Below are 27,494 nucleotides of genomic sequence, written 5' to 3'. Positions count from 1 at the left end.
AAGCATTCTTTTTTTTAGGAATATGATTCATGGAAAACAAATTCCTAGAAAGACGATGCCTAGGAAGTACTTTTGGCATGTTTGGTTGACAATGAAAAAGTGACAAATTTCGAAAGTGCTTATATTTGGTTGGCCATCCACTTTCTTGAAAAAGTTATGTATAATTTCTATTACATCCTTAATAAAAATTAGATTTTTAATGCCTTTTTAATATTTTTTTAATGCTGAAGGGTCTTTTTGGAAAAAAAATAAAAATAAAGTGATTCCCGCCTCCTAGAAAAGTAACTTTCTTATGTTAAAATAACTTTCTCATGTTTCTCATAGAAAAAAATTTTCTATTAAATATGGGAATCATATTTTTATAGAAATACAACTATTCGAAACAAGCAAGATGTATCTTATTATTTTTTCGTTCACCACACTTTTCTTCCTTCTTTCTCTGCAACGCACTGGACTGAATCCAAGTTGCCGTCTTTCCGTAAGAAGTGGGTACGTGGACGCTTCTCATCAGCGATGGAAGCAGAAGAGCTGCACGGAACGCTGAGCCGTGTCCGGGTGGTCTTATCTGATCTGGATTCTGGGCAACCAAAGATTCGTACGAAACCCTCAAAAAGAATAATAAAATAAAAATAACAATAAAAAACAATCGTTATACTGGGCCACCGAGTACGGGTCCACTCACCGATTGGTGACTCCTCGTGATCGGTTACTCGCGCCGCTGAACAGCGCCTCTATTTACTCCCCGCGGTACTTCACCGACGGCGTGATTGGACGAGCTATTTTAAGCGGTCCGAAAGGACCACCAAATCAACGGCCGGCAAACCACGGAGTCCGAAACCGAGGGCCCACGACGACCCACAGAATGTAGCAGCACGGATCACGCGCTCAGGTTTCCTTAATCCTCGGGGAGTAGACTGAATCTCTCCTCCTTTCCCCTTCCCCTCGTTACTAAAGCGCAAGCTTACTTCGCGGATGTGGAGGCGACTGTATCGAGAGAGACGGACAAAGAAGGGAACAGGAAATCGGACCACACAAAAGGCCCCAGTTGGCGGAGCACAACCACACTAAAAAAACTTAAAAAAAAAAAGAGCTCGAGAGAGTTGATATATATCGATAGAGCACATAGAGAGAGAACGGAGAAAGTTCTGCAATCTCTGTCTCGGCCCCTCTCTCTCCCCGCCTCCCAATCATTCCCCGCGATCTTTCTTGTGCTTCCCAGCGCTCTCGTACGGGACCGCGCTCCCACCGGACCTCTGGTTCTCTCTTGGATCTCCTCTCCTTCGCCCCCACGAATCCAAGGCACCGTCCTCCTCCCCGATCCCTCTCTTCTTTCTCTCAGTTAGCGAAGAGGTGCTTGAAGAGAGAAGAGAAGGTGGGGTTGTTTGTTGATTCGTTGGCCGCCGTTTGGATTGTCTGTTGCGAGGTTTTGGATGGCTTTGATGGTTCTTGTTGGAGGAGGAGGGGGATTTAGGGTTTATTGACCTCGGATATTGGTGTTTTTTATGGTCCGCACAATTTTTTGTGCGTGTGTTGGAGAGGGAGCGATGATGGCGATTCGGTACGTGGGAGCGAGAGCAAGGCGCGGAGGAGCTGCTTGCTGTGATCTGGGGTAGGGATGAGAGATAGTGGTATCGGATGGTTTGATTCGATTCGTGGTGGTGAAGGCGGATATTGAGGTAGTATGCGAGGAAAATTAGAATATTAAATATCTTTTGTTTCTTGTTCGAAGAAATTGAGGAATAAGGAAGAAAAGGATTTTTTTTTTTATAAGTTTTTTCCCCTCTCCTTTCAATCTCCGTGGTTGTTCGTGAGTTTGATGGGGAATAAGATAGGGAGGAGGAGGCAGGTGGTGGATGAGAAGTACACAAGGCCGCAGGGCCTGTACCAGCACAGGGACATCGATCAGAAGAAGCTAAAGAAGCTCATTCTTGATTCCAAGCTGGCGCCTTGCTACCCTGGGAGCGAGGAATGCGGCCTGGATCTCGAGGAGTGTCCCATCTGCTTTCTGGTCTGAATCCTTTCTGTCCTTTTTTGTTTTTTCCGGGTCATTTACCTTCAACAATTTTACTTCTGCAAGCTTCATCATCTTAGGAGTGGATTGGATTCCTTTCTTTCCCTTTATTTTTCTTTTTGATGTATGATTGCACTTGTGATATTGTAATATTTTTTTCTATTATCCTTTTAATGTTTATAGTATTATCCGAGTCTTAATCGATCGAGATGTTGCATGAAAGGCATATGTACAGGTACTGTCCACGTGGCAATCTAACTTTGATGTGGAAGAACTTTTTTTTGGGGGGGGATTATTTTGTCGTATTTAACTTCTCACCTTGAATTGGATGCTTTTGCAGAATGTTTTCTTCAGATGAAACCACATCATTCTACTCGACCTACACAGTATCCTTGGTCTCCTGCTCTGATTTCTTAGCATGCTAGTTTGTATACTGAAAAAGGATTCTCTTAACTAGCAAGATGCCCCTTCTGTAAAACTCCAAACTATGCTGTGGAATATCGTGGCATGAAGACAAAGGAGGAAAAGGGCATGGAACAAGTTGTAAGTTTTGTGCAATTATTCACCTGTCCTCTTTCTTGGTAGCCATGAATGTGGTGTTGCTGGGACTGGGACTGGACTTAATCATTTGGATTTCTATTTTTGTGCAGGAAGAACAGAGGGTAATAGAAGCACAAATAAGGATGCGGCAGCAAGAACTTCAGGATGAAGCAGAAAGAATGAAGAAGGTTCAGGATGCAAGTACGCCAAGCAGAAAAATGACTCCAGCAGAAGTTGAACATCGGGATATGTGTAGTACCTCACTTTCAGGTCTTCATTGCATTATGCACGGGGCTTGACTTTTCCATTGTCTTTTCTGCTTTCGTTTAGTTACTCATAAAAGTGAATAATTGGTTGATGTTGCATCAATTATTCTACAGTGCCATCCCTTACATGCACGACACTAGGTAATGAGTCTGTTTCATATCAAGCCTCATGCTCTGCACCAGCAAGCACCAGGCCTTCACACTCAAGGCAGAATCGGTATGATATGATGCAATTTCATTATTGTTTTGCATTTTCTATGATATATAGTGTTGTTTGGTTGACTGTTTAGTAAGAATTGTCATTTAATCGACATATGGTTGAACTGTTGTCCTCTTCTTGAAAAGGTATGGAACCATCACATTATAACTATGACAATTCTTCTAATCTCACATTTCACATATCTGGTATATATGTTTTGGTATCTGGAAATTACTTATTCTAAATGACCGTCTAGTATTAATTTTTCTATTGAAAACTGAAACAACCTATTTATCCTGTCATTCAAAATTTCTCTATATTTGCTGCTCTAAATATGTCGACTTCCATATATCATACCTTGCCTCCTTGCCTTGTAGTCTAGATGTTGACTCTTTCCATGTGTAGATGTCTTGAATGATCCCTTCTCAGTTTATGGGCTTAAAATGGTGTAATGAATAAGGTTTGTGCCCCTTTTTACAAACTAGTCCTCTCAGACGATTGAAGGCCCACCTTTTGCCCAAATTTCCCCTTTTATTTGATACTGACTCATAGAAGCTGAAATTCATATTTTAATTCGTTAAACAAATGTTAAGTTTAAGTTAACAGATGCTTGTGAAATTCTTATAAATTCAAGAAAGAAGTTAATATAGTTATAGCTATCATCCAAATCCCTCATTAACAATATAATAGGACGAGGACAATCCATGCAAAAAAATGTTTCTATACGACCAAAGATACATACTCCAAGAAAAAAGAAAAACAAAAAAGGAAAACATGAGTAACTTTGCTTCAAAATGAAGTGACCACCTTGGATTAGGAATGTCCTTGAACTGGATGTTCTACCAATTTCTGTGCCTTAATATTCAGTAATTTTGAGGGGGAAAAATCAATCCATATTTGCCACCAAATTGCATATGAAAGTTTGTGCCATAACAAGCCTTCTTGTCACTAATGAATTTTGCACCATCCTCACCTTGGTGGCAGCAAGATTAGCTTTATCAGGTGAGGAGACCTGGCGAAGCACAATGACCAAACCTTCTTAACCCAGCTACTTATGTTTCACTAGAAAAAACTCAAGTCACTTTTTTTTATTTTTTAAAATTTATATTCTTTTACTACAACCTAGCTTTATCCTATTCTTAAAATTGGAGAGTAAGAATCCAGAGATTAGGCTTCGTAAAATTGGAATCTCGTGAAAGTGGAACTGCACTTCCCACCTTCAACCCCATGGTTTAACTATTCCTCTGCCTTAGATATGGATTAAATCAAATCTCGGCGAGCCTAAAAAACAAGAAAGCCAGTGCAAATTGCCAAAATGAACTATCGAGCAAAAGTTAGCTCTGTTACCCCTAATTATTAGTCCTAGCATCATAATCAAGGTCTATTGTATCGACTCGTGTTGACTATACCATATTGTACTGGTTAGGTCCCAATACAATATCAATGTTTGATTCGGTGTATGAGTCGAACCGGTCCGAATCGAGTGGAACCGCCCCGTAACGTCTGAATTAGGGTGCATACCATACCATAAATCTAGTTTCAGGCAGTATCGTGATAAAAAGTGAGAAAAATGTGTCAAGAGCTGTCTTAGTGTTAGGTGCACACCATACTACACTATCCATATAGTACCAAATTAGTAATATACTAGTACAGTACCTGGTACCGAGATTGCAAATCTTCATCATAATCTCCTATTTCCATGCTATACTCATATTTCATCTTAATCTTCAATATATTAGTATTTTTCAATTTTTAAATGTACATTCTCAGCAACCCATAATGTCCAAGTTCACTCGGTGCAACTGCCCCACAAAATGATGGTCATGCCCACAAATTAGTTAAGCAATTGAATCCCTTTTTTATGTTCCATTTCAGTCACTTCGTCTCAAGAAATCATTTTGTACACTTGACAGTGCAGGCGGTTAGAGAGCAATTATAGCCAAAAATATACCTGCCCCACTAGAATGTGGTCTATATCCACTAGCTAATTTTTTATTGAACCTTTGCAGAATTGAATCATGTCATGCACATTGAGTTATACTAACCCGTGTGTTTCAAACAGTTGGTAACTTAACAAATTAATCATGCAACCCAACAATTCTTCCCCCAAATGAAGTCCATTGCTGTCCATTGTGCCTCTGTTGAGGTCAGCTATAGGTCTTGCTTTAGACAAAATACCAACTTATCCAAGCAGTATAAGCATCTTTTAGGACAATCATCTTGTATAATAGCATTCTTACCAAATAGATATGAATCAATTATTCAAATTGCTTATAGGGTTGCTCCTTTCATGGATCCCTAAGAATTACATTCCTAGCTAAGTAATGGATAATTAGTTAACTCAATTGCTTTTGAGAGTCTATGTGTCACTACTACTTGCTTGTTAGTGAGGCTTTATCATTTCACATCTGTAGTAGTTGAAGCTCCAGTAGGTGCTTGCCTCTAGAAGAGGAAAGATGTCAAATTCTTGTTTGAGTTCTTTCTTACTCTCTTTTTTTTTTTAATTCAAAATAAATCTCTGTGCTATTTTTCATTTCCATAGTTTGAGATTTTTTTTTTAAAAAAATAAATGCTCCCTACATCTCAGAAATCTTTTTATAGTTGTGTTTTAGAAATAGAGACTGTTAACTTATGATCTCATTCTCAAACCACTCTAAAATTCCTTTTTATTGTGAAGCACTATAAAAGCATTGTTATGTTGCCCCCCCTTCAATCTTGATTTTGGTTTCTGTTGTGCTGCATTATCCATCATCCCCTTGTCTACCACCATGCTTCCAGTTCCACTAGAACTTACTTTCTGTTCTACAATTTTATTATAAACCAGGGCTGGAACTTTAAACATCAAACATAGATGCACACAGAAGTTTGTCATTCCCCTATTTAGATAAACTTGTTGCGTTAATCTCTCTCAGGCTTGTGAACTGATGTAAAGTGGATGTTGTATTGGAATAAAACCTCTTTGATGACCTTCTCCAGCTTTCTCTTTTTACCTCCAAGTTTGCTAAGCCTTTTACTCTTATGTGCCATTCTGACCAGGTCTTAAATTTGTCATCATAATCCAACTAGGTCTGCATACAAAATATAATGTACAGTATTCTTTCATGTACACATGATTGTCTATGAAGAGAATGGTATTGTCTTGTCCATTGTAATTGAATATATATTTTGTCATGAATGTTCGGGCTGATCATACTAGATTACAGTGGAGTTAAGCTGCTTAATTAATTGCAAGATAGTTTGTATCAGTGTTTCTTACAGCTACAATTTTGAGGTAGCAAGAACACTGACAGCTTACTCATCGATGGTAATAGATTGATAAATTACAAGTCATGATCTGATATGATCCAAGACTACATCAGCTGCTGTCAGTTTGTTCTGAGCTGATGATGATGATGATGAAACAACCTAGGAACATACCAAAAAAGGACTTGGTTCATATCATTGATTCTTACAGCTACAACTTTGAGCTAGGCAGAACAGTGACAGCTTACTCATTGATGGTAATAGTCATTTGATAAATTAGAAGGCATGATCTGATTTAATCCAAGACTACATCAGCCGCTGTCAGTTTGTTCTGGGCTGATCATCCTAGATTAGAGTGGAGTTAAGCCACTTAGTTAATTGCAATATAGTGATGATGATGAAACAACATAGGAACATCCCAAGAAAGGACTTGGTTCATATCAGTGTTTCTTACGACTGCCACTTTGAGGTAGGCAGAACAGTGACAGCTTACTAATTGATGGTAATAGTTGCTTGATAAATCGCAAGTCATGATCCAATAAAATCCAAGACTACATCAGCTGCTGCTGGTTTGTTGCTGGATAATGTTTCAAGTTATTGAGGTTTTCTATAAATACAGATACAAACATAATCTTCTTTCGGCACTTCAGAAAATGTGTATGCACAGTTGCATGAAACTTGTTTTCCACACGCTGACTTTCCCTGAGAAACTTTCTCAAGCATCTGAATTTTCCTTCTTGAAAGAATCCGCTTCCCCTATAAATAGGACAGAATTTTCTGTAAATGCATTGGGAACATATGTTCAATCTTAATATCCTATGAGTAACTGGTTCTGACAATAGAGGGGCATGACATATAATACTTAACATAGTGCAACAGCACATTGTCAAGATAATTTTATGCAAGTGTTAAAATATGGTTTGTTGCATTGCATGGATGACAGAATGAATGAGAAGGAGACCATTGAATCCCTACTTGTTTCCATCTTATTGTGCTACTTTTTTTATGCTTTTAATGGTTTATAATGGTGTTTTAACTTGCATGTATCTTCTAGAATGTTTTGGCCTTTTGGGTTTCCCACTTCCCATTTCTTATTCAACAGCATATTTTTCTTATGTTTCCTGGTATTATTCTTCATCCTTTTTTAATTCTGGTGACCAAAGTTCTGTCTCTCTTGTAATTTGATATGAATCAATAGTTCAATACTAGCCACTCTTTGGTTACCTAGAAACTAACTGCAGCTTAAGTGTCTGTTGCCTTTGGAGTTCTTGTAAGGTATCTTGAGCCTGTCAACCATCTTACTGTTTCTGATGTGGATTAGAGTCATCATTCACTTTTGCTGTTCAGTACTCTCATGGAAAAGATCTTTGTGTGTATGCCCCTGCATTTTGTGGATTTCTGGTTATTTTCTTCTACTATATTTCTGCAATGCGGTATGCCTTAGTCAATAGTTCTCCATCTTCAGTTATAATGGAAAACTATCAATGTGTTTGGATGGTTCTTTATCTTCTGGTGGCTGCACGCTTGTTATCATGTAACCCAATGACTTTATGTATGTTCTGATCTCATAACCTTATGTTAATTTAGGGAACTTTAAAAAAATGCAGGGATGACAATTTTGACCTGGACCTTGAGGATATTATGGTTATGGAAGCAATTTGGCTTTCTATTCAGGTGATGCAATGTAACATTTTTTATTTTTTTGAGGAATTTTGAGCTATATGATAGTATCATAATACGGTGATAATATTTTCTGAACAATGAAGAATTCTTGAATTATATTCAAAATTTTAATTGGTGAGACCTTTTTCCCCTACCATGCCAAAAAAATTAACTGTTCAATATTTCATGAGCTCATAATTTTATGACCTATGTGTGAAGTACTTATGTATCATGTGCTAATAATGTTACTCGGTGGTAATGTTGCGGTTGTTTGCTATTACTTTTCCAGTCATTGTTCATCCATAAACAGTTATTTGCTGTGTTGGTGATGTTACGTCTTTTGATGTTTATTTTTCTTTCTTAACTCCTTTTATGATCACATTCTTTCCAAAACTTTTGCTGGAATTTTAAATCTTTCCCCTAGCTGAATCATTCTTCAGTGTCTAAATTGTGACTGAGGGATGTTTTTATCATTCTTTTGTTGCAAAGTATCTCTTTTGTTCTACGATGCAATAGTGGTTATGTGGGGATAAATCATGATTACTATGAACACTGCATTTAGGTGGGTGGAAATAAATGGGAAATGATATTTTACTTTTCTCAAAGCATCGGTAACTAATTTTGACAATTTTCAACTTTTAGTTATTTATCAGTGCCTTAATACCTATTCATGTTCATGGACTGAGAAGTCTTGGCAAGTTGTAAAAGCTATTATGATTTTATATAGAAAGTCTTCTTTGACATCTGATTATCCAATAAAATCATTTATGAACTGGAAGTACGTTATGCTTGTAAAATTATTGAAATATTAGAAACAGTTCTACTTATTTTATGAATCAAAGCATTATATCAATATTTCACTTAGGATTCCCATGTCAATATCCATCTTTTGAACCTTCAAAAAAGCCTGGTTGCATTGTCAATTTTCTGTTTGTATTCTTATCATTTCCATGTCAGTACGTGGATTAATTGACAGATAATATGGGAAAAATTATATATACGACCTAATGCAATTTTTCCATGTAACTTGTGTGGATGATAATTTATATGAAGTCATTGCTTGTCATTTCTTTGTTAATCAATATCATACTTTTCATTTTTAGATGGTAATTATATTTTGTGGGATGAATTCTTTGATGTACGATGCTATCTTCTTATCATTTTTTTAATTGTAATGTTCTGTTGTGATCCTTATACTTTAGAAATGATCTGAAGGATTGTCTCAACTACAAGTTGCACACTGCAATGGATATCAGATCTGATTTTTTTCCTTTAAATCTGAAAAATAATTTAAAATTTGATGCAGAGAAACCTGTGCGGGATCATGACTACGATCTAGGGTAATCAAATCAACAAGCCACAACTGATAGAAAATACACCTGAAAAAGGAAAAGAGGGGAGGGAGGGATAGGGAAGAAGGGGACCGGAATTTTGAATACTTTAAATGTTTGGGATGGCCTCTTCCCTACATCCATCGGCTGTAATAACACAATCCATAATAAAGCTGGGCTTCATCTGAACAGGTGTTTTAAGTTACCAATTTCATGAGTGGAGAAGTAAACAGAAAATGACTAACATCACTAATCTCTTTTTAGCACTTTCAAGCCATCGTAACTTTTTCAAAACAAGCTTGTTTGGTGCATCTAGGGCATCTAAAAATTGTATCTTATCAATGGCCCCCTAAATGACATTTTGCTTAGCTAAATCTGATCCTAAGCTACTAACTCAACATATCATCACTCCTAGGTAGTCTTGCGATTGCTTGTGCGCTTATGAGACCATCTGATTATGTTCCTGTTGGTGCAGTTAGACATTTGGTTTCTATTGGGATACATATCCATCCAAACATATACTTTTCTGCTCTAATTTATACTTTTACGATTCGAGGTAATGCTTTAAGCTTAGTTGCTTACACAGTTTCAAGGATTAAGAAGTACCTGTTTGTGACCAAGAAGAATTGGATTTGTGGATCAGTAAGGTGCTCGAGATTTTCTCTAGTTTTCAGGGCCTTTAGGTATTTGGCTTGCAGAGTTGGTTGGATGGTTCAAATTCAACCTGTATTTTACAGTAGGCAGGAAACCAGACATATGGAGGAGTGATGATGGATCTTGAAAGGGTGCTATGGAAATGATTGCAGTGAAACTTTTGATGCCAAGCTACTTGACCTCCATTTCATGGCCGTTCATATGCATTAAAGGAATGAAAGATTATTGTTTCAAAGACACTTATGTCTATTTCCTAAGCCAGTTATATCTTATTCTCATAATCTGATAGCCCCTCTTATGTTACACACTTCTTGAAAGCACCCAGTTTGAGAGTGTCTTTTCAAATCCTCTCCTAGTTTCGCTTGGATCAGGAAAGAAGCTGAAATCCAATAAGCTGCTTTCCGAAAACTATGAAATACAAGGACGACCTTCGAATTTCTATCTGAGATTTGTCTGATAAGGATTGATAACTGAGTTCCATAGTCATCTTTAAGCAACTGGTTGTTACCTCTTTGCTTGGATAAAGTCTGGGTCTTTATAAGGATGTACTTGGTAGCTAAATGGCATTGTTTTAATTAAATATTTGTATGCAATCTTGACATAGCCTCTAAGAGGTCAAGAGATAAAGTTCTAAACTTAGCAGAAATCAGGCTCCGATGTGAGCTTGAAGAAAGAGAATATCAGTAGCAGAAGTTGAGGCAGAAATAGAGGCCTGTGGCCAGTTTTGTTCTCAAAATAAATTTCACATTCCAACTTCCAGCTACACGTGTCTATTTCAATAGCTTCAGCCACCCACCTTTTTATAAGCCTACAGTTATTTTTTCTGATTTGGCACTTCAACATTAAATTCTAATCATATCAAATCTTTCTTGTGGTTTGAATTCTCTCTAGGATGATTTCACATTAGCATTTTTCTAGTTTATAAACATTTGGTGGTCTTTGTTTACCTCTTTCTCATGCCGCCCCCCCCCCCCCCCCCCCCCCCCCCCCAACAGCGTGCGCACACAAATAAAAAAGAAAACTCCTGTTCTCTTAAAATAATAGCTTTGAGTTGGGCAGTTTACAGGCCTTAAGTTGATACCATTACCTTATCATTACTTTTTCTATTTTTTTGATTAAAGAAATTGCTGCCACTGAGGATAAGAAATTCAAGACATGTTATTCTGGATGCTTGGAATGATAGGCACGATATTAAGTCAGTGGGGATGCCTGCTCCAGCAATGACTTGGAACATCCAGGGAATTGGCTCCATAGTAAAGCATATCATAACATGACAGACTACCTTTTGTTTCAAATGCAGCCAAGCGAAAAAAAAAAAGAAGCAGCACTGTCGTAGTTAGGAAAATTGTGCTCTGGTATTTTTTCTATATCCCAAAACAGTATTTCTTATTTAATATTTATTTTTGAATAGGAGCAAGGAAGTCCAGGAAATCCACCTGGTGGTGTCCATGTTTTGCCTGAACCATCCTTCTCAGAAGAACGCAACAACTCTGTCGCCGTAGCTCCTGCAGAAGGATCTCCTGGTGGGCTGGCCTGTGCAGTTGCTGCCCTGGCCGAGCGTCAGCACATGAATGGAGACTCTGCTGCTAGCATGGCTGACAGGGATGCTTCGTCTTTCGGCATGCCTCAACAGTCAACCAGCTTGCCTGTTGGGATGGCGAGGGTAGCGGAAAATGATCCTCTAGCTCCAGGGTGCTGGAACGAAGTATCACCGGACAGTGGGAGGGAAGTACCGACGGAGGAGGGTGAGTGTTTGACCAATCATTGTTCAGAGGCGACACCGGCAGGGACCAACTATGTAGGCTCTGATGTCATGGTACATGCAGGGGATGCTACGGTATCCCTCCCAGAAGGTGGTAACGTGGGTTCGAGCCACCTTCTTCCAGAGAGCTTTGAAGAGCAAATGATGTTGGCCATGGCTGTTTCTCTTGCGGAGGCTGGAGCGAGGACAAATGCCAAGGGCTGACCTGGCTGTGATGATCGATGGCTTGGTTGGAAGAATCTGCATGTATTTGGTTCCTTTGGTTCTTTTCTTTTTCTCTCTCCCTTCTTACATCTATAGTTGTTGCTTCTACAGTTCTTTTTTTGTTGGTTGGTTGGTTTCTTATTTACATATGTGAAAAGGGAAAGGAAAAAATAGAAAGAAAATATGGAAGTGACATTTGTGGATGGTGCGTAAGAAGGCAGATATAGATGAAAGGATGATAGAATGTGCAATAATTTGATCTCTTCTTTGAACTTGAGGGATTTTTTTTTTTTTTTTGAGTGGGAATTTGTTCAGATTTAGGCTGCAATGTTGCATCATTCTTGGACATCGGTGGAAGCTGTTTGCCTAATCGACTAGCTTGGTATCACAGTCGCGGGTTCACTCATAATTAGACTGCCCCTTTAGTACCTCAGCTGCTCCTGAACCGCTTCACCCGCTGCACATGGTATGACTTAAACTATGAATGGTTCAGCAAACACAGGCTTCTTTAAGGCCGTTGGTCATTTGTTGCCTGCTTACGAGAAACTAATATCTTGTATGACCCTAATATCTTGTATGACCCTCCTGGTGTTGGCTAGACCTGCTCGTTGGGCTAGACCTCTTGGGATGATCATAGTCCGGGCCTAGCCTAGCCTGATCTACAGGCCTACTTTTCAGGCTTGAGCCCGGTAACTCTGGGCTTGGGCTTTGTGGGCCAACTTACCATCCACTATTTATAGTTTGCTCTCTGTGGATTTAAAGAGTGGGGAAGAAGACAAGGAGATACAAAAGAGAAACTTAGGGTTCTCCTGGATGTGGCCAGTTAAACCCTAAGACCACCGAATTGGAGCCGAGAATGCCTGGGTTTGCTCCATTCTTGATCTCGTTCTAGCTTTTTCTTTAATTTTTTTATGATGTTTATCAGCGAGTAAGATTAGGGATAGCGAATCCGAGCATTGATGGAGAAGGATCCATGGTGGAGACGGTGTTTAGTAATGCGGTGCCATCACAAATAGCATCAGGGTCGTTCAAGGGGGAGTGTTGGTCGACGGTGCGTGTTGATTTCGAGTGATCTGGTGCACCAAAACTTGAACTCAAGAAGGTGGTGTACAAAAGGTCAAAACTCGGTGGAGTAGGTGGGAAGACTGGGGTTGGAGCCATCGACGAGCTCTTGGATCTCAAGATTTATCTACGGGAAGAGGAACATGTGCCCTAGCCACCATCAAAGCCAGTTGGTGTTTCCTTATTCATAAAGTGCTGGTACTGTTAGGACACGATGACGGCCAATGCCGACAACCCTAGCATGGTGCCAAAGGATGGACCTCCACAACCTAGCCACTGCCTCCTTTCTTTTATAATGAATCGGGCAGGTTATTCACCAAACTAGGTGAATATATATATAGAGCGGGTCGGGTTTGCTAAGTCGATAAAAATCCGAGTCTGGCCTGTTCGATGGACTCGCTCAATTTTAGGTCCGGCCTAGTTCGTTGGGCTTAAAATCTAAGCCTAGGCTTGTTTGAAATGCTTTGCGCCTGAGCAGATCAGGACAGCTGCTCAGCATTTGACGGGTCTAGTGTGGGCACTTGTTTTCTGTATTTTCAGAAAAAGTAAAAAAAAAAGTGAACTGGCGGTGAGCTACAAATTATTTATTACCGTTTCCTGATAGAAGCCCTAGCTGTAACAGATTCGACGGTAGCAAGGTACCTGTTCCCAAAGTTTAAAAGAGGTGAATAAAATGCCTTCGGCAAATAATTGTCATTGCCTATCGACATTTGATGCTGCGTTTTTGTATTCATCCGTCGCCAAAAGGATCGGTTATTCTCATATTTAAAGTCGTTTAAAAATGCGGAGTGTGAATGAGCAGTTTCTACAACCTCGGAAATTGGCAAGCATGGTAAAAACAAAGAAAATCTCGAATTGTTGAAAACTTCCTCAACCATTCTTGCTTGTTTTCTTCAGCTCTGTTCTTTGATTTAACCCAGTAACAAACTTAGCAAATCAAATAATTTTTTATTTACTTGCAAATTATACAGAGATTTTGTGATTTATGCAAGAGTTATTAAGGACGATTCAAGAATTTCTATGGATTATAAATTAATCACGGCATGTGTCATTACTAGCTTTGTTTCTTATGGTACTCACTGTTCTAGATTCTTCTGAGCTTGTTTGAACATGGTAACTTAATTATTCAGTTTTCCCCGCTTATTTCAGGTATCAGGAATTCTTTTCAAAAGCTTTTGAGTTACGAACTCCAGCCCAACTGTCCCTGATCAACACCAAACTTTTGATGCGAGGACCAATTGACCAAACGCTATTAAAGGAGATCAGATGTCACATTTACGGTGCACCAGATGAGAGGAGAGATCGTAGGCCTTCAGTCATGATGGAAGCATTTGTGTGGTTGCTTCGGAAAATATATTGCAGCATCCGCTATGTTCGGCTGTCTTTGTTAGGCTCGGATATGATATGAAGTTACACGCTGGTTTCAAGTCTCTGAGTATTTTTTTACTTCTCCTGGCAAAAACGATCACGCCTTTGACTCTATATGAAAGTAATTCTCCATGATACCCATTAATAATTCATGTTCTATAAATCATTGTACCAAAAGAAGGGAGTCTTATAAATGAATTTGAAGCATTAAAGTTGATTTTGCAGCCTTGGACACGTTTAGAAATTAAGAAACAAAAAAAAAAGACCCCACGCTGTAAATCCACACGAGTAACTCCAGCAAGCAAAGAATCTATGCTTGAAAATATTGCTGGTTCTTGATTCTCCAATATTCCATGGCTCTCAAGTCCATCTCCTAAATGCGAAAATAGGAACATTAAAGAAAAGACACTAGACTTGCATAAATTAAGGGCTCATCCTCTGTCGGCACCGAGACAGCAGTTGGACATGAATTTGCCCGACAATTTCCAGTTTATTAACAAACCATGATGAATGCAAAGTTCTGATGATTCTAACATGGTTGGCTGGACCAAGACCACATCATGCAGTCCTGTTTCTGGAAATGAGAATTTATGGCCCTTAATGAAGAATCTGGCTGCCGTAGTCCTGGTTGAACTTTTCATAGCGGTGGGCATGGAGGTGGGCTGACGGCCTTGTGTTTTTCAAAGCCACTTCAATATCTTGGACTGTGAGTGGACCAACTGGAGGCAGCTCTGCACACAGGTTAGTGACATTCAGCAAGTGTAAATTGGTACAAACATTCATGATGCTGAACGTTTTGGAAAGAAAAAAAAAAAAAAGCTTGCACTATTTATCTATATTACTTGCATGCATTCAGCACAGCACCATGTATATGAGAAAGACCATCTTTATGTTGATCCCGGATATTGGAGAAGATCGAACACTTCTTCCAAACACTTGTCAGTGACCCAAGTTATGAAGCAAAATGCCCATGGCAAAAGAAGTTGCCTGATGGATCATCTCATGATTCTCCCTTGACAAAAGCTAAAACCATTCATCAAAAACACCTCGACCAGGGATCTTGGTTTGGCCAAATTGGATACAAGCTATGCAATGAAGTCAAAGTCTTCCGTCAAGGATTCAGTATAGAGAATAACTGGGGATTAATGCTGAGTGGTAAATCTAATCTTGGAGATTCTCTATTGAGTGGTTTCAGAAGGTGAGGTGCAAAAACTTCAAACATCTGTTCTGGAAAATCAATCGATGCAAATTGAGAAACTACAATCAGTCCTGACTAATACGCTTATTCCACTTCAGTGAAAAACTTTCAACGCCACCAGTGCTGGTCCCAGCAAGGATGGAAAACGTGGAGGGTTGATGTTAGATTGACAAGCCAGTCATTAAACTGTGTCAAACTATGAAATGGATCCAAATTCAACTTGGAGAATTAGAATACATAAAGCCAACATAATAATTCGGACAAGGCTGGATGGTTTTCAGGGGCCATAAAAAAGAATCATGAAGTAGAATACTCACCATCCTCATGGACTGGTTCCTGTTTGTCTTCCAAAAGTACCATTAACCTCCTTAATGGCTGCATAGCTGCCTCCTTGCATACTAATCGGATGTCGGAACCAGAGTAGCCTTCTGTCTTTTCTACAAGAAAATCATGTGAAATCTGTGCTTCCCCAGGAACCGATGGCAAAAGTTCCTCAAACATTGAAAGCCTTGCTTCTGGTTCTGGAAGAGGAACAAGGATCTGATCGAAAATGATCATGGAAAACAGCAGAGTGCAAAAAAAAGGCGAAAAAAAAAAGAGCAAGCTTTTTCAAACAACACTACAACATGGTTTCAAAGTCTCCAACATGACCAAATGGATCAGTGAACTAAAGCTGTTGCCATTTAACATTCTGGCCAGCAGAACAAATTGATCGGTCAATAGCGCAGACTATTTATTCCTTTAACATGTCTTAGAGCAAACAGATTTGGTTAAAAGGAAATTCTAGAATCACTTAGAAGAAAACTCTACAACTGCTCCATGTATCAGATAAAAAACGGCATATCTGAGTTTCTAATGGCATCAAAGCTGGCAGAAAGGTAATTTTGGACGTGAAATAAAATTAAGGGCGGACTATTTTTCTGTCCACTTTATATTCCCTTTCCTTCATTTTGAAATTAACCTTCAAAAAATGATTTTTTTTAAAGACCTCAGTTTTATGCCTGAAAATGATGAAAACTGTGTTGGGGCCACACACTACAGGCGATGTGACCTAGAGCTGTATTTTGAGAAGAAAATAATGCCAATATGCAACTGTTGATCTATGATCATACAAATAATTCATGTTAAGGATACTCGCTTTTCAAGACGCCGGAGCATAGCTGCATCCAATTCCCAAGGTAGATTAGTTGCAGCTAAGACGAACACAAGCTCATTTGTCTTTGTTAAACCATCCATCTGCATTAAAACCCAAACAACCAATTTGCATTGAAGTGATGTAATATCCTTATCATAATTTTGGTGCATGCTAACATCAAAATACAATTGACAATTATTATTTTTCTTAGACACAGCAAAAAACAATATTCAAGCGAAAGAGAAAAACATGTGTTCCTTCATGCTTATAGCTGCATCAAACCACTAACTCAGAATAGGTCTTTCTTTCCTCAGAAAATTTGGTTGGTTTTGAGTCATCTGGTGGTTACAAATAATATGAATCAAATGGCTCTAAAGGCGCCATGGCATTTTTGGCTGAATGCATGATAAATGATTCACAGATCAAATGCGACTCACCTCTTAACAGTTTTTAAAAGATATATAAAACAAGCCCTTTACACTTTAATATAAACTTCAAAAGCATGCATAGAAATTCATGAATGCATATCAAAATTTATATACACTCTGTTGCTAAACCTACTTTTTGGAGCTCAAAGAATACAACAACATATATACGCCTGTGAGACCAACATTTATACAGAAAGAATTTTAAGTTGGTTTGAATATGATGGGAATCAAAAACTAAAGTACTGATACCAGAATCCGTACTGGTAGCTTACTGGTATAGACTGATCTGGTAAAGTCGCATACAGACACATGGTACACTTCTTAGTGCCGGTTCAGCAATAATAAGGGTGCAGAACAAGTGCCAATACAGTATCAATAAAGGGGGTGTTCTGGTATCTATATCTTACCTGCATTGCCACTATGGACAATTTGCATTGTCCAGCAATACCTAAACCCTTGCTGGGTTGGTTGTTCATTGTCCAGTCTTTATAAAATTCTTGTTCTAGAAGTAATTGATGGTTAAATTGACTTGAAACAAGCTTCCCTCTCACCAACAACTTTATTCAAGCTAATTTTCTTTGCCCATATAAGTGGAATATTTTTTCTTGTCCTGGGAACTGAGATAACACAAAACAACGCAATATTACCTGTATAAGGAGTTCGGTCTTCAAACGTCGACTAGCTTCATGCTCACTTCGTGCTTCACCACGTTGACTAATGATTGCATCAATCTCATCAAGAAATATAGTAGATGGTGCATGGTGCCTGGCGAGCTCAAATAAAACTTTGACTAGCTTCTCTGAATCACCTGCAAACTCATAAAAATTTAAAGATTGATATAAATCCACTTTTCAATGACTGATCAGATAAACCAATAGAAAGGATATTACAAAGAAATACACTTAAAAATATTACTAGCATCATCTTCTTCAGATTAGTTGTGTTGTTTAAATAAGGGTAAGTGCCAGTCTTGTGGGAACCTATCGACCAATAAAATTTTCTTTCCCCATATATACAGTAACAAAGAATTCCATAGGGAACAGAGAACTCTATCATGTTCTTTATACAACTCTGCTGCTTCCTTTATAGCCAAATATCAGAGGCAACCTTTGCAAGTTAGACATAAGATCCTTGTCTCCGATGAAACCGTCAAGCTCTGACAACTCCAAAAGGAGATGAGTTAACTGACCAATAATACACCTTTCACTGACCAAACTACCTCTTCTTCCTCCTCTTTTTTTTTTTGAGTTCCAGATGAAATGCTAAGATGGAGAAAAATATATGCAAATTCATCAGCGAATATAGTTCTTATTCACTGCCAACTGAAAAATTTATTGATATGGAGAAGGAAATTCAGGACAGAGAATGAGGACTACAAGATTTAAGAACTGTGAAATACAACAAGAAAGGACATATAAACTAGAAAAGCCACTCAGGCAGCTTTAGAATTTTGACAGAAAATATCATAAAGTTTCAGCATTATGTAACCAATCTACAAAAATAAAAATTTTTAGTCACTATCTATAATGGAGCACCAGAATAATCCTATCATACAAACTTTACTTCTTGTTGTCACAGCCATCTTTATGAGCGGGAAACTAAAATAATGATGATAAACAAGCATATCACAGGAGTGAGAGCTGGAAAACTATGATGTTATCACAACATCTGTAAGTACATGAATGTCTATTCCACTATCACATACCACGCCATTTGCTGACAATTGATGATGCTGAAATATTGAAAAAAGTAGTCTTGCATTCAGTAGCCACAGCTTTTGCAAGCATCGTCTGGTATAGAGAAGTTAAGATTCAGGTAAGTAGCACATTTAACTGGTCAAAATGCAGCCCATATGCATGCTTACATACATACATACATGCAGCACACACACACAGAGAGAGATAGATACATATATGTTATCATTGCTAAGATTAAGATTGAAAGATGCACGTTAAGGACATTTGTATGGATAAGGGTCATGGACCATTCTTCGTCATGAATTACCATATACTTAAAAAGTGTGCCCCTAATCAAACAAGTGTGAAGTTATCAAGCGCAATATAACACTTTGATCATAGAAACTAAAGTGCACACTCTATTATTCAATGTCATTAAAGAGATTAGTAAATAAGATGTGCAAAGCAAGTGATTGAACAAGAGAAAACACCCTTAAGGTGATAAGTGTGAATCAAAAATAAGACAAAAAACTTGAAAAAATCAAAACACCGGCATGCTCCAAATATTGGTATATAATTTGAATGACTAACTATTCTGTATGATTGTGATATTGTGATAGAACGCTAACTGAAACTGCAGAGGTTGTGATTGCTATGCGTAATTATGGATAGATGGCCAGGCACTTCAACTAATGGCCAATGAATGCAGCCATTTTGCATTTTGAGAAGCAATTTCATTGAAAATTATTAAGGGAAACAAATATCTGGATATTAGACATCAAATTCTTCAGAAAAGATGTGAAGGGACAAAAAAGACCTTAAAAAAACACAGCTGGCAAAAGGCAGAAATGATACAAAACTTTCCTCTCAAAGAGTTAGAACCTTGCAAGCAAGAGGATACCTCCCAAAACCATAAGCCAACGACCAACATTATAGTCTTCCATAGTGTCCGAAAAATGTCAATTCCAGCCTCAGTTTTTGGAAGATCCTCCTATACCACACCTCCCATTTCTACGAATATGGCATAATCTTCAGATAGATATTGGCTACAATACTAGAATAAGGGTTTCAAAGCAAGAAGCCATGGCAACATATCAACCACCTCCATAAGAACCAAGTCAAAATTGTACACCATCATGTTGTTCATAAGGATGAGCAAGCATTTTGTATCAAATAACCAACATTTTCTAGAGATTTTCCATTGTGAACAACCTATCCAAGATGTCCATTTAAACAGAAGTATAGTTTTGTGCAGCTCATTCAGGTTTTGAATATTTTCTTCTTGAATAACACACAGCTACTCAAAAGTGAGAAAGGTATCACAGGACTGCACCAAAATTATCCTTCCACATCCCATCTAAACTTCTATCACACTTCCTCTCCGGTTTAACACTATCCGTGCACCAAAATTTAACTTTGTACACCCTCAACTGCCTGCGCATCACCCCCACCCAACCACACCACTAAAAAAACCAATCACCGCCAATTTCTCTCATATATTTCTCCAATTAGAAACTCTCCTTCCTGTTGTGGAATTCTTTTACTCCATTACGCCTACCAAGGTGTTTCACTACTCTAATTACTCTGCCTTTGATCATGACTTCAGTAATTGCTAACCAATCAATGTTAAACTTATTCTAGTGCCCTTGTAGTGAACCTCCTTCTTGCATCCTAAAGATATACATTTGCCTCTAAAAAAAAATCTCATTCAACATACAGTTTCCCTCTTCTATACTCCTAAACTTATCCCATAATCCTTTAGCAGTGGTCTCCGAGGAAACACTAAATAGGACCAGGTAATGATCAACTGTCGCCAACGTATCCCTCTTGGTGAATCCTTCATTTGTCATAGTAGGAGGCTTTCCTCTGTCTTCAAGTGCCATGTCGAACTCATCCTTCACTAACACAGCCTACATCTTTAACTTCCAAAGTGCATAGTTAGTGACATTAAATCTAGAAAGTTAAAATCTAATTGAATCGCGCACTGTCTCAAATAATCTACCATTCCTAGTTCAAACTCTGATATCAATTGTTACAACCCCAGAAACAACCGACTAAAATAATAGAAAAGTAACAGAGAAGAAAACTCATGACACACCAAGATTAAATGTGCTTCATCCAAAATCCTACATGGCTTCTTACAAGCATTCATGAGGAGAAAATAACTCGGAGAAAACTCTCAAGAGTTTTTAATACAAGAGAAAAATTGCACCGAGAAATTCATCGAAGCACTCAAAGAGATTACTAAGGATTTGAAACTCGAGATAAGCATCAAGAAAAATATTTTTCTTATCTCTCTTCTCTTTCTCCCCCTATCTTCCTCTTTTTCTCCTCTTCCCTTCTACTCGTTCTCTCTTTTTCTCTTCACTTACATCTAGCCAAAAGGTTTCCACAGAACTTTGTGTCGTGCCCCACAAGGATGCCCATGGCTCCCTTTTATAATAAAGAATAGGAAGCACCATCTCTCCTCTCAAACCAAAACAAACAAGGACTTGTATTAAGTTCAAGTTGGAAACAACTGGAACTTGTTTCCAGTATCAGAGAGGTGTACCAAGAGTCCTACTTGGACTCAAACGGGGCAAAAGAAGCCATTTTTTCGAAGACAATATTACCTGGACATGTTACCGAGCTCTAAATTTTGACATGGGAACCTACAAACCAGACATTGCCACATTTTTACCTCATGGATGTCTCTATAAATAGGTACAGAAATATGCTTTCACTAATAATCAACTGGACCTATTGCAAAAAACTTAATACAATTTTAATCAATATAACCTTACTCAACACCTTCTCTAAACATGAGTCAAAAAATTGTAGGATGGTGATGTCATCATATTTTGGATAATTGAAATTATAGAAGTTTGCTTTTTTGTGAGTCCAAGTGTCTGAACCAACTACAAAGTTAAATTTAAAATTCTTGAGCATATCAATAATATTTAAGGTTCTTTTAATATAATGTCTCTAAGAGGATTTACATTTTAATTTTTTAAGCCTATTTTTCATCGCCTAGACTATTAAACATCTGGTCAAGATCAGCCTACTTGTCAAGTGGTCAATTTAGACTAGTACTCTCCAGTGTAGTCCAGAAATGAAGTATTTTAAACAGGGAATAATGGGGATGAAACAACACGAAACTTGTTTAAGCACCCCACGTCATATATGCAACTGAAAATTGAAACCAGTCTAGTTGAGACAATTCACTCAGGACCGAATTTCAAAATATATGCATCCATAACTCCTAAAATGTTATGGCTTTTGGAGCCAAAACAATTATCTGATATCTACTGATAAGATGGATCCCCGTCTTAAGATTTGCTGCCCAACAATCTCTCTGTATGAAAAGTAAATTTGGAAGCCATCAAACCTAGCCATTTTAATTGAATTTCTAATTAGACATAGTCTTCATGAAGGTTTGAGACCACTTTCTCCAAGTTAATGCTACATCCACTAGATTGCAAGAATACCCTTCCAGATGCCCGTCACTTATTAAATCTTTCACCATAGATGTCTTCACTGCACCTTACCATGCTCTACATACACCTAAGTCCACCCAAAATAACTCCTAACTAGCCCCTCCTCAAACAAGATAGTCTGGGAAACATGGTCTAAACATCACACAGATAAATATATAGATATGTAATGTAGGCTGTAATAATAAATGCGACCAAATTCAACCACGATGACATGATACAAATATTTGATAATGCACGGGGTAGCTACATATGGAATGAAGAAACGAGTACATGCAAGCTATCACATGCATATCAGATATGACATCCAAAGGAGAGGTTCTGGTGCTACAAAAAAATCAAAGGTAAAAGTTTGACCTGGTACTGGTTTGCATAATTATATCTGTTATACATTATAATATAAATTAGGTTTTGTACCAAGGCCAAGGCGGTTTTATGAGACTGCCTCGAGTACACAACATCAATAAAAGATGACTACTAAGATACCATGAAGAGCGCTACAAAAGATAACTTACTCCAGAAATTGTTGTTAAGATGTGTACGCTTGAAGCAACTAAGTTGACATTAAATTGGCATATAGCATCACTTTATTTACTTAGTGTAGTGCAAGTGAGTTGTACAAAACTGAAAAAAAAAAACATTTGAAAAAAGGGTAAAAGAATGAAGTTTAAGTACTTATGTGTTAAAGCACATCTGCAGTAAATGAGATAAAAATGATTCCCATTAAAGTGTATTGCAATGTACAACCTTCCCTGTTCCTGGAGGGCCAAATAACAAGATGCCTTTCCATGGAGTAAGAAGCCCAGTGAAGTACCTAGACATACATGTTGAATGAAAATTAATATCAGTTCTCAAGCAAATTTTAGTTCAAAATTACAAATCTAATCTGAAATTCAGCATACTGATCTAAAATTTTGATCGATTGAAATTAAAAGTAGCAATATCTAACCTGATCGGAACGGAAACAAAATAAGAATATGTGAAGACTCAAAAGGGAGTCCCAATGCACAAAGTTCCCACCTTTCCGAGGTCTGGGGAGGGTTAGATGTATGTAACTTTACCCCCGCATGTGGAGAGGGTGTTTCCATGAGAATATATGTGCGAAGACTAAAGAGGTAAATCGTCACATTCCAAAATGACAATTAGTAGCTAACATTTATGCAAACAAGCAAAAAGTTTTTTAAACAACTTAGGTTTCAAAGCTTCTGCTTCTTCTTAGTGATATTGTTAAAATTTGCTTTGATTATTTCCTCAAATGATTGGATGCATAGTTTGTTGCTTTTGAATTCTACTTGCCCTATTGTTGATGCGAGATCCACATTCCTCTAGTAAACTCCTATATCTTCATAATTCAACTCTAACAGAAAGCCACACATCTAGATTTTTATTACTCATCTATATATAGTCAACTAACAGGTGTTGATAAGATATTGTCCCGGTAACTAAATATTATTGCCCCCACACTTCAGTGACCATTTCAAATTGGTTCACAGAGACACAAGTATTGAAGAATTGGAACTACTATACTCATATATTTACATATTTTGTCACTTTGGTCGCACCTAAAGCTCAAACTTCATAGTTCAAGAAATAGTTAAAGGGCTTTCACTATGTAACAAGTCAACTCCTCTGCATAATTTTAAAGGTATCCTTTATATCAAGGCTGAATCCTGCATATATACCACTCCCATTTAGCAAATCTGTTTAATAAACATGGTTTTGATTAGTAAATAAACATAATACGGATATAGAATTTCAAATACCAAACCAATATTTTCTGACATGTACTGAAGATAGGAAACAAGAAAAATGGTTAGTGACATAATACAACCTATAAGCTTTGTCAGTTACTTTTATATGATGAATAAAATGAATATCCACGCAAATCAATTTAGTTGAGGTGCAGGTTATGCTACGTAGTAATTCAAAACTCTGAATTGTTGTTGTAAGAAGCATTTTGATAGTGCATACATGATATTCGGTATACCGTATACCTAAACAATCAAGTCTGAAACCAACATGCAAATGCCAAAAATATATCATAAAAATCAAGATGGGGAGGAACTGATAACCAGTTCTGCATAGCCCATGATATACAACTTACCGTAACTCATGCAAAGAGGTTGGTGTAACCAAAATGAACTCTAATAAAGCCCAAAGGACGAGATATAATCCTGGTACACCTGGTTAATATATTTTTGGAATTACCTAAAACTTGTCTATAAAATAATAAGCCAAAAACCTATGGTATAGTTGAAAGCCAGCTAAAGCATTGAAAGAGATATTAATTGGATATAGATTTTTGAGAATAAATTAACTATTTCATGTGATACAAAACAAAATCGATGGATCATTATGCAATAGAACTACTAAATCAGCAAACAAGATTCAGAAGGGTAACACCAAAAGTAACACTTTCTGGTAACATGTTCTACCAAAACACTTGTTCTCAAAAATAAAACTACCAAAACATTAATTTGAGGTAGGCAAAAAGGTATAAAGAAGAGTTTTTGGATATCTATAGGGCAACTTCAAGAACAGTTTAGTAACTTTGTGCAATCAGTGCTAATCAATAAAATCAAAGGGTCACAAACCTACTTTGGATACTTTATTGGCATGACTACTGCTTCCTTCAGAAGGCGTTTCGCATTTTCTAATCCTTTGATGCTTTCCCACTTTACATCAGGACTTCCACGGATGATGTCTCTGTAGCCGAGTGATACATGATTAGTAAGTACCATCTATGAATATTTTGCGCCATATGGATCATGTCAATGTTGGTATATGAAAATTTAGAAATTTTGAAACTGAAAATTTGAAACTGCTTAGCTGCCATTATCCCTAATACGGACACACTAACCTGCATAAAGTCTCTGCCAAAGTACGCATTTCTGCAGACTCAAAAGGAGGAAGCAGGGGCCTCTGACTGCAAGTGAATTTGTTACATAATTTAATAAACTTCTGAAAATAAAGCAACGTTGCCTGCAGTTTTGTAGCTTGAAAGAATAAATAGATTGTATATGAAATGGAAATTTTCGTGCATATGATAGCTGGTTATTTCAAGAATGCTTTTTCTAGAGAGGGGAAAAAAGAGCAATTTTGTTAAGAAATTTAGTGGAAGGAATATTAAGAAAGCTACTCCAAGATCTTGATCATAATATGAACAAATAATTGAATTTCTCACACAAAAAAAAAAAAAGTCAAATGCGATTAACTGGCAAAAAAAGAGAACCAGAGAATCCAAAGCATTTTCTACTTTTCCTCCTCTGATATTGTAACATGTACAGCAGTTCTGCATTACAGATCTTCCTTGTCTAACAGATAGATATGTCCAGAAGTCCATATTGCCATGTTGTTCATCTTTCGCAAAAATCCTAGACGTTAACCTCAACCGACAAGCCTCATCCCATTATATGGGATCAGCCTCAAGGATCATGGTATGATTCATCAAAGTTGAAGAACTTTTTAAGACCTTGTGCCTATGTTAGTTTTATACGAACTAGTGCCAAATTCCTAAACGAAAGCCCTAGCAAGGCACTTTTATGATGTGATATTGAGGGCAGCATAATTTGGCAAAAGGACATGCTATGTTATGTCATCCATCATTATCAAGAACCCGTATTCATAAAAGGAACCAAAAAAAGACAAAGCAATTCAGGGCAAAATATAGTTTTTGGAATCAAATAACTGCTGAGGAAATCAAGATTTCCACATCACAAAGAGAATGCTGCCAAATTAAACTGGTTCTCTCTCTATACAAGAGCCGTTCGATAGTTGAAACTTCACAACTGGTTGAAATTTTGTGCTGAAGCAAACACGCAACCCTAATCAACATGCATCCAAAGAGGTTTAGGTTGATGGAATCTTACGGCCTTTCCGAGATAACCCCCGGCCGCGCCTCAATTCTTCTCTCCTGCGACTCAGAATGAGATACCATCACGCTTCCGGCTAATGGTAAACGACATGGCGCAAATAAAGCAAAACATACCTGTTGCTCGAACTGCTCGTAAACAGCCAAGTCGGCCGTGTTCTTCCTGCTCCCATTGGCATGAACCGATCCATTCCCATAGCTACCATTACGATCCGATCCGGCCTCTGGCACCTCTTCCTTGGTCTCCTTCTTCCTTCCGAACTTTACGTTATAAAACATCTTGAAATCCTTCAAGAACCAAGAGAACAGCTCATATCATCAATATCTTGTAAGCCACATAACTCCATATCGCGACGCATCTTGAGATCCCTCAAAAATCAAGAAAGCAGCAAACAACCGTCAAATCAAGAAAGCCACACATTTTTGAGGAACCAAGCAAAGGAGAAGAACGGACTCGGAGATAAATCCAAAAACGAGAAGGGCAGGAAACCGAAGGATTCAAGAACACGAGCAGAGAGGAACCATAAATTTAAATTATGTCAACGACCCACGGAAAGGTGAAGCAGCGCCGAGAAGAGAAGCGCGATGAGGGTAGTGGAACCGAGAAAGAGGAGCAACATCTACGCAAGTATCTCGGAGTTGGGGCTGGCGGAGGAGTTCACCTCAAAAGTCCAGCGAGTAGGCACGGGCTCTTCTCCCATCTCTCCTCGGTCCCTCCCTCCTCCGTCCTCTTCCTCTTTAATATCCCTGTCGCTCGCTATCCTCGTGATACGGCGTCCGCAACGAAGAGAGAGAGGGAGAGAAAGGGCGAAACCGAGAAAAAAAGAAGAGAAATTAATCCAGTGACTTATATTTTAATGACAAACGGCAGCCAGGGGCATGTGATGCTAATTTCTCTTCTCAGACAAAGAAATCAGTGAGACCGGCGAGGATTTTTTTTTTTTTTCCTCTCCTCCCGCCGAATCTTGATGTGATCTGGGAGAGCGTCGGCTTCTCCCCAGCAACACCGGAGCAGCAGCACGCACGTGGAACCAAATTCATGGCATCTACTCCGCGGCACATGGGTACTTCGAGGAGGCCACCTGATCCTCGCCGTACCTACCCTGGCTGTGGGCCCTGATTTATTTTGGGTACCGAGGGCAGGCTGGCAGGTACAACGAATCTGTTCTGTAATATATATATATATATATATAGAAATTTAGTTTGCGAAAAACTCTCCATCCATCATCATCCTACTCTACCATATATATGGAAACTATATAGAAATTTAGTTTGCAAAAAACTCTCTATCCACCATCATTCTACTCTACCATATATATGGAAACTTAGTTTCCCAAAAGACCTCCATCATCATTCGTTATGTGGCACCGAGGCTGGTATTATTTTTTCAGCTATCATTAAAATTTATTTA

The 27,494-nt window shown here is 38.1% G+C and overlaps 1 protein-coding gene and 1 pseudogene across 4 annotated transcripts; one reads left to right on the top strand and one right to left on the bottom strand.

The window, feature by feature from the left end:
• Positions 1–1,129: 1,129 nt before the first annotated feature.
• On the top strand, positions 1,130–12,075 carry LOC103701024 (E3 ubiquitin-protein ligase GW2-like; annotated as a pseudogene). Its single transcript, XR_015972457.2, has 8 exons — positions 1,130–2,008; positions 2,195–2,246; positions 2,352–2,397; positions 2,473–2,554; positions 2,662–2,821; positions 2,932–3,034; positions 7,867–7,933; positions 11,318–12,075. The product of XR_015972457.2 is annotated as an E3 ubiquitin-protein ligase GW2-like (transcript).
• Positions 12,076–14,613: 2,538 nt separating this feature from the next.
• On the bottom strand, positions 14,614–27,127 carry LOC103701169 (uncharacterized). Of its 3 annotated transcripts, none has more exons than XM_008783255.5 (11): positions 26,746–27,127; positions 26,201–26,371; positions 26,082–26,125; positions 25,073–25,138; positions 24,811–24,918; positions 22,960–23,026; positions 18,769–18,853; positions 17,711–17,871; positions 16,635–16,736; positions 15,818–16,040; positions 14,614–15,033 (listed from the first exon to the last, which is right to left on the bottom strand). In XM_008783255.5, the coding sequence occupies exons 1-11, from the start codon at positions 26,782–26,784 to the stop codon at positions 14,900–14,902; spliced, it is 1,200 nt and encodes a 399-aa protein (XP_008781477.3). In that variant the 5' UTR covers positions 26,785–27,127; the 3' UTR covers positions 14,614–14,899. The 3 variants fall into 3 exon arrangements, with proteins under 3 accessions (XP_008781477.3, XP_008781399.3, XP_038986268.2); XM_008783177.6 differs by having other exon boundaries at positions 26,635–27,122; XM_039130340.3 differs by having other exon boundaries at positions 26,538–26,798.
• Between the last annotated feature and the right edge of the window lie 367 nt (positions 27,128–27,494).

This window comes from Phoenix dactylifera, chromosome 12 (assembly GCF_051530095.1).
Source record: "Phoenix dactylifera cultivar Ajwa chromosome 12, Ajwa_hap1_PhDact_Kaust_v1.1, whole genome shotgun sequence".
Taxonomy (NCBI): Eukaryota; Viridiplantae; Streptophyta; class Magnoliopsida; order Arecales; family Arecaceae; genus Phoenix; species Phoenix dactylifera.
Note: the sequence above shows the minus strand (reverse complement) of the source record. Positions and strands in the feature narration are given on the sequence as shown.

What these genes read in the sequence shown, in the direction of transcription:
- LOC103701169 (XM_008783177.6), bottom strand. Translation starts at nt 26,703, where the DNA reads ATGTTGCTCCTCTTTCTCGGTTCCACTACCCTCATCGCGCTTCTCTTC. An exon ending in AGACCGAACTCCTTATACAG is followed by an intron (nt 16,737 to 17,710) that starts GTAATATTGCGT and finishes GTTTTAATGCAG; the next exon opens with ATGGATGGTTTAACAAAGAC. An exon ending in TCCGGCGTCTTGAAAAGCGA is followed by an intron (nt 16,041 to 16,634) that starts GTATCCTTAACA and finishes ATTTTCGATCAG; the next exon opens with ATCCTTGTTCCTCTTCCAGA.